This window comes from Meriones unguiculatus, chromosome 7 (genome assembly GCF_030254825.1).
Source record: "Meriones unguiculatus strain TT.TT164.6M chromosome 7, Bangor_MerUng_6.1, whole genome shotgun sequence".
NCBI lineage: Eukaryota > Metazoa > Chordata > Mammalia > Rodentia > Muridae > Meriones > Meriones unguiculatus.
Window position 1 is genome coordinate 118,903,032 of NC_083355.1, and position 13,225 is coordinate 118,916,256.

General features: G+C 45.9%; 1 pseudogene and 1 gene segment (V, D, J or C); one reads left to right on the forward strand and one right to left on the reverse strand.

Moving 5' to 3' along the window:
- Positions 1-4,609: 4,609 nt before the first annotated feature.
- LOC132655364 (uncharacterized) lies at positions 4,610-6,701 on the forward strand (annotated as a pseudogene).
- Positions 6,702-6,942: 241 nt separating this feature from the next.
- LOC132655365 (Ig heavy chain V region 108A-like) lies at positions 6,943-12,952 on the reverse strand. The segment is given in 3 exon segments: positions 6,943-6,993; positions 12,410-12,783; positions 12,866-12,952. Coding segments are annotated over 3 exon segments (468 nt in total).
- Between the last annotated feature and the right edge of the window lie 273 nt (positions 12,953-13,225).

The window sequence follows — 13,225 nt, forward strand, 5'->3', positions numbered from 1 at the left end:
TCACCCATTTTGCCTTTCAGGTAAGGGTCCCTCTCGAGGCCCACCCAATAACTAGTTCTGCAGGCGGAACATAGGTGAGTTGTTACATGAGTTCTGTAAAAATAGTTTTATAGTATATTGAACCAGCTTAGAGGAATTATACTTATGAAAGAACATAATGAAAAAATATCACTTATACTCTCAGAGGCTAAAGATTTTATGGACTTCCAGTCAGGAGGAGTAATGCACCTTGAGGTCACTTCAGACTGAAGCCTACTACAAGGCTGTGTACACTGTCCCGTTAAGTTGCCTTGGGCGAGAAATGTCACTACCAGCCTTACCTGCCTTGGATTCCCATGTAATCAACTTTTAGAACCTAAGGTAATGCAGAGTTTTATTCCTAAGGTGTTTGTTATTTCACATTCCTGAATCCAGACTATTGCATGTATGCTTTCGTATACCTTATTGCATCCATTTACTGAAAATAAATGATGTTTTGAATAAATCTTTTAAAATGAAAGCATAGAATAGTTGAACAAAACATATCAATATTGCGTGGGAAACAGGGATTGTTGTAACACACAATGCAGAAAGAGAAAGAGTGACAGAGACAGAGAGAGATGAGAGAGAAATAGATAGAATAGATAGAGATGGAGACATAGATTCAGACTCATATAACAGACCAATGTACAGGGACAACAGATGACACAGGGAGAGTGAAGTCGAGAACTCAAATCTGGACCTTCTCTAAGTGGAAGTCTTTGAATTCTTTCCTTCATGTGATGGGAAAGCTTTAGGAAGACCTCTGGGCATATAATTAATGCGTTTAAGCCAACACAGTTTAATATCTTTTGTGAGAATAGCTAATGCACTAAATCTACCCATTTTGTTGCTCTGAGTCGGGAACATTTAATGTAGTAGTGAAGCATTTTCGAGCTCTAAGTGTTTTAGAAGGAAAGCTTGGACTCATGATGAGGAAGATCCGTTGTTGTGGATGTGAGTTTGCACAGCCCTATCATCAAAAGCAACAGGAACCTTGATATCTCCATTAAGCCACTCCCTCATCTCACGGGATAGTAGACAGGTGCTTAAGTGAAGGAAAATTTGGAATTTTCAGGTCAATGGAACCAGAAGGTGGATCTATGCCCTGATAGTGACCATGTTTTCTGTTCCTCTTTCTCATCCTGTGTCTAATTCAGTGTGATATTGCTTCATTGATTTTACTTCAACTTCCAACAAACAGGAAAGATCTGGGATTTCCATGGAGCATAACAGGCCTCTGGCTTCTCTCTTTAGCTATTAGAATTCTATAGCTGTGGGGATATTCTGTCCCTACATTTCCTGCACCTGCATAGCAGATACATGTTACTTAAATAAATTGGAGCCAAAGTGTAACTAAGATAAACTCATCAACTATTGACTGTTACTAGGAAAAATCTATGGTGTCCTGATGATAGGGCTCATTTGGGATCTTGGGCAAGAAAAAATAATGATAAATTGTGCTGGTTTACAAGACTATTGATATTAAACCATTATTCCTCTGGCTAAGCACCAGGCTTAGCCAGGCCTATGCTTTTGTATCCTCATCTTCTGTGTCCAGGCAAAACCACCCCATTAAGGGAAAGTGATCAAAGAGCAGGCAACAGAGTCCATATCAGAGACAGCCCCTGTTCTCCTTACTAGGGTACAAACATGGAGAATGAACTTTCTATGGGTTATATCTGAACAAGGTACCTAGGTCCTCTCTATGCATGGTCCTTGGATGATGCACATTTTTGGCAGGTGCCCCTGGGCCCAGATTTCTTGGCTCTGTTGGTCTTTTTGTGGAGCTCCTATCCCCTCTGGATCCCCTTCCATCTCCATCTGCTCAGTAAGACTCTCTGCATTCTGCCCAAACTTTGGTAGTGAGTGTCAGTATCTGCTTTGATCCCATGGTGGGTGGAGTCTTTCCAAGGAAATCCATGGTAGGCTTCCTTTCTTTTCTTTCTCTTCAACTACTTCTGCTGTCTATTCTATTTAACCTTCTGAATGAGAATGTAGCATGATCCCTAAGGTGCTCCTTGTTTCTTAGCTTTTTTAGGTCGGTGAATTATAGCATCGTTATCTTGTTTTATATGGCTAATATCTGACTGTAAGTGAGTACATAATATGGTTATCATTCTGGATCTGATTTACCTCACTCAGGATGTTTCTTTTTTTTTGTCCAGATACTTCCATTCACCTGCAAATTTCATGATCTCCTTGTTTTTAATATCTAAGTAGTATTCCATTGTGTAGATATACCAAGTTTCTTTATCCAGTATTTTTTTCTAAAATCATTTTAAATTTATTTTTAATTACAATTTATACACTTTACATCCCAGCTGTATCTCCCTCCCTTGTCACCTCCCAATCCTGCCTTCCCTCCCTCTTCTCCTCCCATTAACCTCCACAAGTCCACTAATAGGAGAGGTCCTTCTCCCCTTCCATCTGACCCTAGCCTACCAGATCTCATCAGCACTGTCTGCATTGCCTTTCTCTGTGCCCTGGTAAGATCCCCTCAAGGGGAGGTGATCAAAGAGCCAGCCACTGAGTTCATGCCATAGACAGTTCCCATTGCTAGGGAACCGTATGGAGACGGAGAGGCCATAGGCTACATCTGTGCAGGAGTTCTAGGTTATCTTCATGAATGGTCCATGTTTGGAGTATCAGTCTCAGAAAAGAAACCGCGGTGCAGATTTTTTGGTTCTGTTGCTTTCTTTGTGAAACTCCAGCCCCTCCATGTCTTTCTATCCCCCCCACCTTCTTTCATATAAGTCCAGCACTCCGCCCAAAGTTTGTCTATGAGTCTAAGTATCTACTTCAATACACTGCTGGGTAGGGTCTCTCATAGGACCTCTGTGGCAGTCTCCTGTCCTATTCCCTGTGTGTCCCGTTTGCCTTTCTAAATGAGGACTGATCATCTTACCCAGGGTCCTCCTTCTTGTTTAGCATCTTTATGTGTAGTGATTCTTAAGTTCAGGGGCATCTGCATTGTTTCCTCTTTCTGGCTATTCCAAATAAACCCACTATGAACATGGTTGAACAAATGTCTTTGTTGTATGGTGGAGCATCTTTTGAGTATATGCACAGGAGTGGTATTCCTGGGCATTGTGGTATAGCTCTTCCCAATTTTCTGAAAAAGTTGTAGATGCATTTCCAAAGTGGTTGTACAAGTTTGCACTCCCACCAGCAATGGGGGAGTGTTGCCCTTTCTCCACAATCTCGCCAACATGTACTATTACTCTAGTTTTTTAGCTCAGCCATTCTGATGGGTGTAAGGTGGAATCTCAGAGTCATTTTGATTTGTACTCTCCTGCTTACTAAAGGTGATGATCATTTCTTTAAGTGTGTCACAGCCATTCAATATTCCTCTGTTGATAATTTTCTGTTTAGATCTTTATCTCGTTTTTTAATTGGATTATTGGGTGTGTTGGCATTAAATTTATTGAGTTCTTTATGTATTTTGAATATTAGCTCCCTGTCAGATGTAGGGTTGGTGAAGATCTTCTCCAAGTCTATATGCTGCCATTTTGTTCTATGGATAGTGTTCTTTGCTTTACAGAGGCATTTAAGTTTCATGAGCCCCCATTAATTAATCTTAGGGCCTGAGATGTTTGTGTTCTGTTCAGGAAGTTGTCTCCTTTGCCAATGAGTTCAAGTTCCTTCCCCAGGTTTTCTTTTCATACATTTAGTGTGTCTGGTGCTTTGTTGAGAGCTTGGATTTACTTTTGTTCAGGGTCATAGGTATGAAACTATTTGCATTTTTTAAATGTAGATGAGAAATGTGACCATCCCAAATTAGAAAGAAAAACAACTGGATCTTGAATAAGGGCCAGCTAAGAAAGAAAAACAAGTCAGGCGATTTAGGGCTACTAAATCCAAGAGATGGGAAAGATGGGAGGACTGTCCTTGAAGCTGTAAGCGGCCCGCTAGAGCTGCCAGCCACATAACTGCTATCTTTTCTGCTGACTAATCAATGTAAAGGCCTGAATTTTTAGGTATAAAAACTCTGTGCTTTGTATGCTCAGGGTCATCTCCTGCTTTGAAGGGACGACCCCCATTGCGATCGGAATAAACTGTCTCTTGCTTTTGCATTGAACCGCTGTCTGTGAGTCTCTTTGGGGGAGGGAGCAGTACGGAGACCCTGCACCAGGAGTGCAGGTTTTGCATGTGGTGCGTTGGCCGGGAAACCGACGCTGCCCTTCTCTGACCCTCACCAGACCGGGCTCGGAGGTCAGGCTGAAACAGGTCAGTCATTTTGTTTGTTTGATTTCAGGTTTCTGCAGATTCTGTTTTGTTCTGGTTTTGTTCTGGTTAGGCGCCTGTCTGAACTGTCTTGGTTGTTTGATTAGGCCATTTCAATTGACAGACGCATCAGATATCGAAAGGCAGGAAGCTGGGGGACGCTCCAGGTTCCGTTTGTTGGGAGGTTGGATCAGAGACGGTCCTCCTCCCGTCTGAGTCTGATTTTCATAGAGACCGGCCGGGGAGCCGTTCCGTTAGGGCACTGTGGTATCACCCACAAGGGCGTCCTTGTCTGATTGCTTGTTTGGTCCTTTTTGTCTCTGTTCTTGTTGCCTCTCTGACTTTTCTGATGGAAGACTTCATTATGGGACAGACGGTGACAACACCCTTATCCCTCACCCTTGACCATTTCTCAGAAGTAAAATATAGGACACATAACCTCTCAGTGGAAGTTAGAAAAGCGAAGTGGCAAGCCTTTTGCTCCTTGGAATGGCCTGCTTTTCAGGTTGGATGGCCACCAGAGGGCACCTTTCACCTTGACACGATTCTTGCTGTTAAGGCTAAGACTCTCCAAGCACAGGGGGGCCATCCTGATCAGGTACCTTATGTCCTAACCTGGGAGGATATTGTTCGCCGTCCACCCCCCTGGGTGCGCCCCTTTGTTCTCCCCACAGAGACTCCATCGACAACTGCTTGTGCCGTTAAGGAAGAGGAGAAAAAGAAAGTGCTCACTTCTCCAGATGCAGACCTCCTCCCTTTTGACCTTCCGCCCCCTTATCCTCCAGCCATGTCCCCTACCCCTGCTAGTCCCCTGGCCAGTTCTCCTGCCAGACCTCCTACCGTTTCCCTGTCAGTTTCCCGGAAGCTGTCAGTTCTCCCTCAGGGCCTAGGGCGGGGCTAGCATGCAGTTTTCCTAGTCCCCTTACAGTTCCTTCACCAGGAGCTGTTGGTCACTGTCGGCACTGCAGACACTGCCAGAGGTCCCGCTGCACTCACCAGCTGACACTGCTCAGAATGAACGGGGCCCAGCAGCTGGAACACGAAGCCGCAGAGCAACCCAGCTGGACTCGGTGGCTCTCCCGTTGCGAGCCTATGGATTTTCAGAGGGGGATGGGCAATATCCCCTTCAGTACTGTCCTTTTTCCACAGCTGATCTCTACAATTGGAAGGCTCACAATCCCCCTTTTTCTTAGAACCCCCAAGCCTTGACTGACTTGTTTGAATCTGTCCTTTTCTCTCACCAGCCCACTTGGGATGATTGCCAACAGCTTTTACAGACACTCCTGACTACCGAGGAGAGGGGACGAGTTCTTCTAGAGGCAAGGGAGAATGTCCCGAGGGCGGATGGGAGGCCTACAGTTCTCTCTGATGAGATTAATAATGGGTTTCCTCTCTCTCGTCCTGATTGGGATTACAATACACCAGAGGGTAGGCAGCACTTGAAGGTTTACCGCCAGACTCTAATGGCGGGTCTCCGTGGAGCTGCTCGAAGACCCACCAATTTGACTAAGGTAAGAGAAGTGGTCCAGGGGCCTGGAGGAATCTCCTGCAGCCTACTTAGAACGGCTGATGGAAGCGTTCTGCCGGTTTACTCCCTATGACCCTGCTTCAGATGAGCACAGGGCAACAGTAGCTGTATCTTTCATAGATCAGTCATCTAGGGATATTCGTAGGAAACTTCAGAAATTAGAAGGTCTGCAGTCGTTGAAGGATTTAGTGCAAGTAGCAGAGAAAGTCTTCTATAGTCGAGAAACAGAAGAAGAAAAAGAAGAAAGGAAACAGAAAGAACAGGAGATAAGAGAGAGAGAGAGAGAGACAAGAGGCAGGATAAAAAATTGACTAAGATTCTGGCCACTGTAGTTCAGGAAAGTCGTACTAAAGGGAAAGAGTTCCTGGCAACCATAAGGGCCCTTTGTCTAAGGACCAGTGTGCCTACTGCAAGGAGACGGGACACTGGAGGAGGGATTGCCCCAAAAGGAAGAAGAAACAGCTGAATTCTCGAGCCACAGGGACCAGGGTCCTGACCTTGAACAATGACAGCAATTAGGGAGGACAGGGTTCGGTTCCCCTCCCCGAACCCAGGGTAACCCTCAAGGTGGAGGGGAAGCCAGTCCATTTTCTAGTGGATACTGGCGCTCAGCATTCAGTTCTGTTGCAAGATTCAGGGGCTAAGAAAGAAAAAAAAATCATGGGTTCAAGGGGCCACTGGATGTAAGCAATATACATGGACTACCCGAAGAACAGTGGACCTTGGAGTGGGCCGGGTATCCCACTCATTCTTAGTCATGCCTGACTGCCCATACCTGTTGCTGGGACAGGATATCCTGACCAAAATAGGAGCCCACATCTATTTTAACCCAGAAGGCCCACAGGTTACAGATAAAAGAGGGGATCCTATTCACGTGCTTACAATTCACTTGGAAGATGAATACCGGCTATTTGAAAATTTAAAAGAGGGGGAAAAAGACATTGACTGGTGGGTAAAAAAAATACCCTGAGGCCTGGGCTGAAACAGCTGGGTTGGGGAAAGCAAGAAAGCAACCGCCAGTCCAGATAGAGCTAAAACCTCAGGCAGCGCCAGTTGCAGTGCGGCAGTATCCAATGTCTAAGGAAGCCCATGATGGGATTCGCCCTCATATACAGCAACTCCTGGACCTAGGGGTTTTGAAAAGATATCAATCTGCTTGGAATACTCCATTACTGCCGGTCCGGAAGCCTGGGAGCAACAATTATCGGCCTATACAAGACCTGAGGGAAGTTAACAAACAGGTTATGGACTTACATGCAACAGTCCCCAACCTGTATAACCTGCTGAGCTCCCTTCCCCCTGACAGAGCCTGGTATACTGTTCTAGACCTTAAAGATGCATTCTTTTGTTTTCAACTTAGCCCTGCCAGCCAAGACATTTTCGCTTTTGAATGGAAAGATCCCGACTCCGGGGTCTCGGGCCAACTAACATGGACTCGACTTCCCCAAGCATTTAAGAATTCTCCTACCATATTTGATGAAGCCCTGCACCAAGACCTGCCACACTTCCGGGCCACAAATACTCAGGTAACTCTTCTCCAGTATGTGGATGACATCTTACTAGCTGCAGATTGTCAGAAAACCTGTCTCGAAGCCACCGGCCAACTGTTACAAGAAGTGGGCAAACTCGGCTATAGAGCATCAGCAAAGACGGCCCAGATATGCCGGAAACAAGTCAGTTACCTGGAGTATATACTGAAGGAAGGAAAAAGATGGTTATTGGAGGCTAGAAAAGAGACTGTTTCATATTCCCCCTCCACGAACTACAAAACAACTGAGGGAATTTCTTGGTACAGCGGGGTTTTGCCGATTATGGATTCCTGGGTTCGCTGAAATGGCAGCCCCTCTGTATGCCCTTACAAAGGGCAATGACTCTTTTTCCTGGGGAAAAGATGAACAGGCTGCATTTGATAATATTAAACAGGCTTTAATGTCAGCTCCAGCCTTGGGACTTCCTGATGTCACTAAACCTTTTCATCTCTATGTGGCCGAGAACCAGAAAATGGCTAAAGGGGTGTTAACTCAAAAGATTAGACCCTGAAAGAGACCGGTAGCTTATCTATCTAAAAAGCTTGATCCAGTAGCAGCAGGATGGCTGACCTGCCTTCGGATAATAGCAACAGTCGCCCCATTGGTAAAGGATGCTGACAAGCTGACCTTGGGACAAGATCTTACTGTTGCCCTTGAGAGTGTTGTCAGACAGCCACCTGATCACTGGCTCAAGAATGCTCGCATGACTCATTACCAAACTTTGCTTTTGAATAATGACAAGATTACTTTTGCCCCAGCAATGGGGCTAAACCTTGCCACCCTGTTAGCAGATCCAGAGATTCAGCCCCCAGAGCATGATCGCTTGCAGGTGTTGGCAGAAGAACAGGGATGGCGAAAGGACTTAAAAGACCAGCCTCTGCCGGATGCAGAGGTGACATATTACACAGATGGGAGTAGCTTTTTGGAAAATGGAAAAAGAAGAGCGGGAGCAGCGGTGGTGGATGGACACAAGGTAATATGGGCCCAAGCGCTGCCTGAAGGCACCTCTGCTCAACGGGCAGAACTCAAGCCTTAACTCAAGCATTAACTTTGGGAATAGACAAAAAGATAAACGTCTACACTGACAGCAGGTATGCCTTTGCTACGGCCCATGTGCACGGGGCCATCTACCAGCAGAGAGGCCTATTGACGTCAGCCGGGAAAGAAATTAAAAATAAAAATGAAATCTTGGCCTTGCTCAATGCCTTACTACTGCCCACCAAGGTAAGCATAATTCACTGCCTGGGACATCAGAAGGAAAATTCCAAGGCAACAAAGGAAAATAACATGGCTGATCAGGAGGCTAAAGCAGCTGCTAGAGGAAGTCCTGCTCCAATGATATTAACTACTGAGTTGCCAGAGAAGGAACAGCTAAAATACTCAGAGGACGACCTGGAGCAAATACAGAGAAAACAAGGGACATTTGATGCTAATATGGGAGCATGGATTGACTCCTTTAAAGGTAAGATCATTTTGCCACAGGAAGATGCTAAGAGACTAATAACGCAAATGCATCAATGGACTCATTTAGGGGCAAAAAAATTGACTGAAATTGTTCTCCAATCTCCTTACTGAATACTAAATCTCACTGCTCTAACCGAAAAAGTGACTCAGACATGTACCCCTTGCCAAAAGGTAAACATAGGGAAGAATTTCCAAAGCTCGGGAAAATGGCTAAGGGGAACTAGACCTGGAATGCATTGGGAAGTGGACTTTACCGAGATCAAGCCGGCCAGGTATGGAAATAAATATCTTCTAGTCTTTGTAGATACCTTCTCAGGATGGGTGGAAGCTTTTCCCACCAAGAAAGAGACTGCTCTGGTTGTAACCAAGAAGATTTTAGAAGACATTTTTCCTCGGTTTGGAGTTCCAAAGGTAATCGGGTGAGACAATGGGCCGGCCTTCGTTGCTCAGGTAAGTCAGGAGGTGGCCAGATTTTTGGGGACTAATTGGAAATTACATTGTGCTTATAGACCCCAAAGTTCAGGACAGGTAGAAAGAATGAATAGAACTCTAAAAGAGACCCTTACTAAATTGACCATGGAGACTGGCGGTGACTGGGTGGTACTCCTCCCTCTGGCTCTTTTTAGGGTCAGGAATATTCCTTCCTTGTTGAATCTTACGCATTTTGAACTATTGTTTGGAGTTCCTGCACCCTTGACTCTCCTGGGAGACCCTCTTGACATAACTAGTGATAACTCTGACTTGTTGTCCAGGTTAAAGGGACTGCAGCTTATTCAAAAAGAAATCTGGAACAAGGTTGGCAGTGCATATGCGCCAGGATCCTTAGAGGTGCCACATCAGTTCCAAGTTGGAGACTTGGTTTATGTACTGCAACACCGTAGTCAGAATTTGGAACCCCGGTGGAAAGGTCCTTACTGCATCCTGCTCACCACCCCAACTGCTGTGAAGGTAGAAGGCATTGCTGCTTGCATCACACATCAAACCTGCTCCAGAGGACTCCACTTCTGACTGGAAAATCCAGCCCAGTGACAATCCCTTAAAACTTAAGCTTGTTAAGAATGTTAGCCGTGAGTGATATCCACAAACTGCTGGTGCTTCTGGCTCTGTTAAGCACTCACAATACTTGCTTGGGCTCCAGTCCTCACCAGCCCAAACTTTTGACTTGGGAAGTAACTAATCACAGACATATTATAATTTGGTCTGTTTCAAAGATAGCCCCACCCTTCACATGGTGGCCGGACATGTACCCTGACCTTTGTAAAATGGCTCTAGGAGCACCTGCTAACTGGGATTTGCAAAGCCACCTAGACCCCAACGTGGTTCCTGGGGACCATAGACATGGGTCTTTTAGTGAGAGAAGGGACTTAGATCCCTGGGGGGCTGCGGGACCACCAACCACCGCAGTATGCTGCGAGTCCTAACCTTTTATGTATGTCCAGGACCCCACCAGCAACCTAAAATGGTAAACAAATGTGGGGGGAGAAATGACTTCTACTGCAAAAATTGGGGGTGTGAAACCACTGGTGATACTTACTGGAAGACTACCTCCAGTTGGGATTACATTGTTGTTAAAGCTAATTACAGTCATGCCCAGCCCCCAGACCGGGGACCAAACAATAGGTGGACTAATCAGCCAATATGTACCACCTGGTGACACCCCTTGCTAATCCGGTTCACGGACGCTGGAAAACAGATTTCAACTAACTGGGGGACAGGGTTCACTTGGGGCCTACGAATATATAAGGAAAGATATGATGATGGGTTACTTTTCACCATCAAATTAAAAATAACAGCCCCATCTGCTGAAGTAGGGCCAAATAAAGCTGGCCCTCACCTGGTTCCCCCAGTGAAATCGGACCCCCAGACTATGGCCCCACGTCCGGCAACCCCCTCACTGACTCCTAACTCAAAAATGGGTAAAGATTCTTCTTCCCCTAAGCCTCCTGGACCATACATTACTTCCCTAGCACAGGGGGCCTTCCAGGCCCTAAATAACACCAACCCCAAGGTTACTGAGTCTTGTTGGTTATGCTTTGGAATTGCTTCCCCATATTATGAAGGAATTGCCTTTACAGATGAGATAAGTAACTCCCAAGAGGCAACAGCCTGCCGTTGGACACAAAGGGAGGCCAGACTTTCCCTGTCTGCCGTTTCAGGGCAAGGACTCAGTGTAGGTAAAGTCCCCCCCAGTCATCAGTTTTTATGCAACCAAACCTGTGATGTTGCAGGTCTGTCTGGGTACCTCATACCACCAATCGATGGATGGTGGGCCTGTGTGACAGAAATTACTACTGTGTCAGTACTCAGGTGCTTGTCAATTCATCTGACTACTGTGTTCTGGTCCAGGTAATCCCCCGAGTCACCTATCACCCGTATGAAGAGCCCTTTCAATACTGGGACTCTGTGGGGGAACCGCTGATACGAACAAAAAGAGACTGGGGAATTTCCCTAGCCATAATTCTTGGGGTCAGGCTAGGAGCAGCAGGGACAGCAGCTGGAGGGTCGGCTATAGCCCTCCGACATAGTGGTTTATATGAGCTTAGGGCAGCTGTTGATGAGGACATAGAAAGATTAGAAAGTACAATTAGAGAGCTCAAAGATTCCTTACAGTCATTATCAGAGATGGTATTACAAAACAGAAGGGGCTTAGATTTATTGTTTCTGCAACAAGGAGGTTTATGCGCTGCCCTAAAAGAAGAATGCTGTTTCTATGTCGACCATACTGGAGTTGTCACTGAGACCCTAGATAAGGACAAAGAGGGCTTAGAAAAGAGAAAGCGAGAAGGAGCCCAAAGCCTAGGATGGTTTGAAGGATGGTTTAATTCCTCTCCATGGATGACCACTTTAATCTCCACCTTGCTAGGCCCTTTGCTAATTTTTCTCCTGATTGTAACTCTTTGCCTCTGCATTCTTAACAAGCTACTCAACTTCCTGAGAGAAAGGATCAGTACCGTTCAGGTCCTTATGCTTCGACAGCAGTATCAGCAATTAGAGATGCAGGCTGAATCTAGCCTGTAATTTTAGGGTTAAAATTATGCCAAAGAAAAAGGGGGGAATGAGAAATGGGACCATCCCAAATTAGAAAGAAAAACAACTGGACCTTGAATAAGGGCCAGCTAAGAAAGAAAAACAAGTCAGGTAATTTAGGGCTACTAAATCCGAGAGATGGGAAAGATGGGAGGACTGTCCTTGAAGCTGTAAGCTGCATGCTACAGAACCGGGAGATGGGAAAAGATGGGAGGACTGTCCTTGGAGCTGTAAGTGGCCCGCTACAGCTGCCAGCCACATAACTGCTATCTTTTCTCCTGACTAATTAATGTAAAGGCCTGATTTTTTAGGTATAAAAACTCTGTGCTTTGTATGCTCGGGGTCGTCTCCTGCTTTGAAGGGACGACCCCCATCATGATCGGAATAAACTGCCTCTTGCTTTTGCATTGAACCGCTGTCTGTGAGTCTCTTTGGGGGAGGGAGCGGTACGGAGATCCTGCACTGGGAGTGCAGGTTTTGCATAGACATCCAGGTAGACCAGCACCATTCCTTGGAGATGCTATCCTTTTTCCATTATGTGGTTTTGGCTCCTTTACCAAAAATCAAGTTTCTGATATAGAATGACTATTTCTAAACCAACATTCTCTCATCTCACTTTCAGGGCAGCTTCCTTCCCCTCTAGGTTTTCTGACACACTCAGGATGTGGGTGCACCACTGTGCATCTCTCGCACAGTAATAGACCGCAGAGTCCTCAGCTGTCAGGCTGCGGAGCTCCATGTGGGCTGTGCTGGAGGATGTGTCTGCAGTCAGTGTGGCCTTGCCCTGGAACTTCTGGTTATAGCCAGTATTACCATTTCCAGGATAAATCCATCCAATCCACTCCAGCCCCTGTCCAGGTTTCTGCTTCACCCAGTGCATATAGTAGCTGGTGAAGCTGTATCCAGAAGCCTTGCAGGACAGCTTCACTGAGGACCCAGGTCTCCCCACCTCAGCCCCAGACTGCTGCAGCTGGACCTCAGAGTGGACACCTGTGGAGAGAAAGGCAGAATGGATGACATTGTCATGTAGTTTCTGGCTTCACTTCAGGGGTGGAACTGGGGAGCCCCTTACCTGTTGCTGCTGCCAATAGGAAGAGGACCCAGCTCCATCCCATGGTGAGGGCCAGAGTGTTCACTGACTGTGGGGAAGACAACTGAGAGCACTTTGTTATAGGATGGGGTCATCCCTGTATATTACAAACGTATGCTCACCTTATTTGCATATTCATGAGCACTGTACTTCTTTGATAAGGACCTAGCGCAGCTGGAGAAGATACTGAACACCTGCATCATTTGGCAGGATGCTGAGGTCCAAGTCCTAATCCTCTACAACATCAAGTCACAATCTCTTAATCTGAAAATAAAATTCCAACACTTATTACTTTTTGCTGCAAAAGTGATTTACAGGTGGTGGTAGTGATGAGTATAAGGG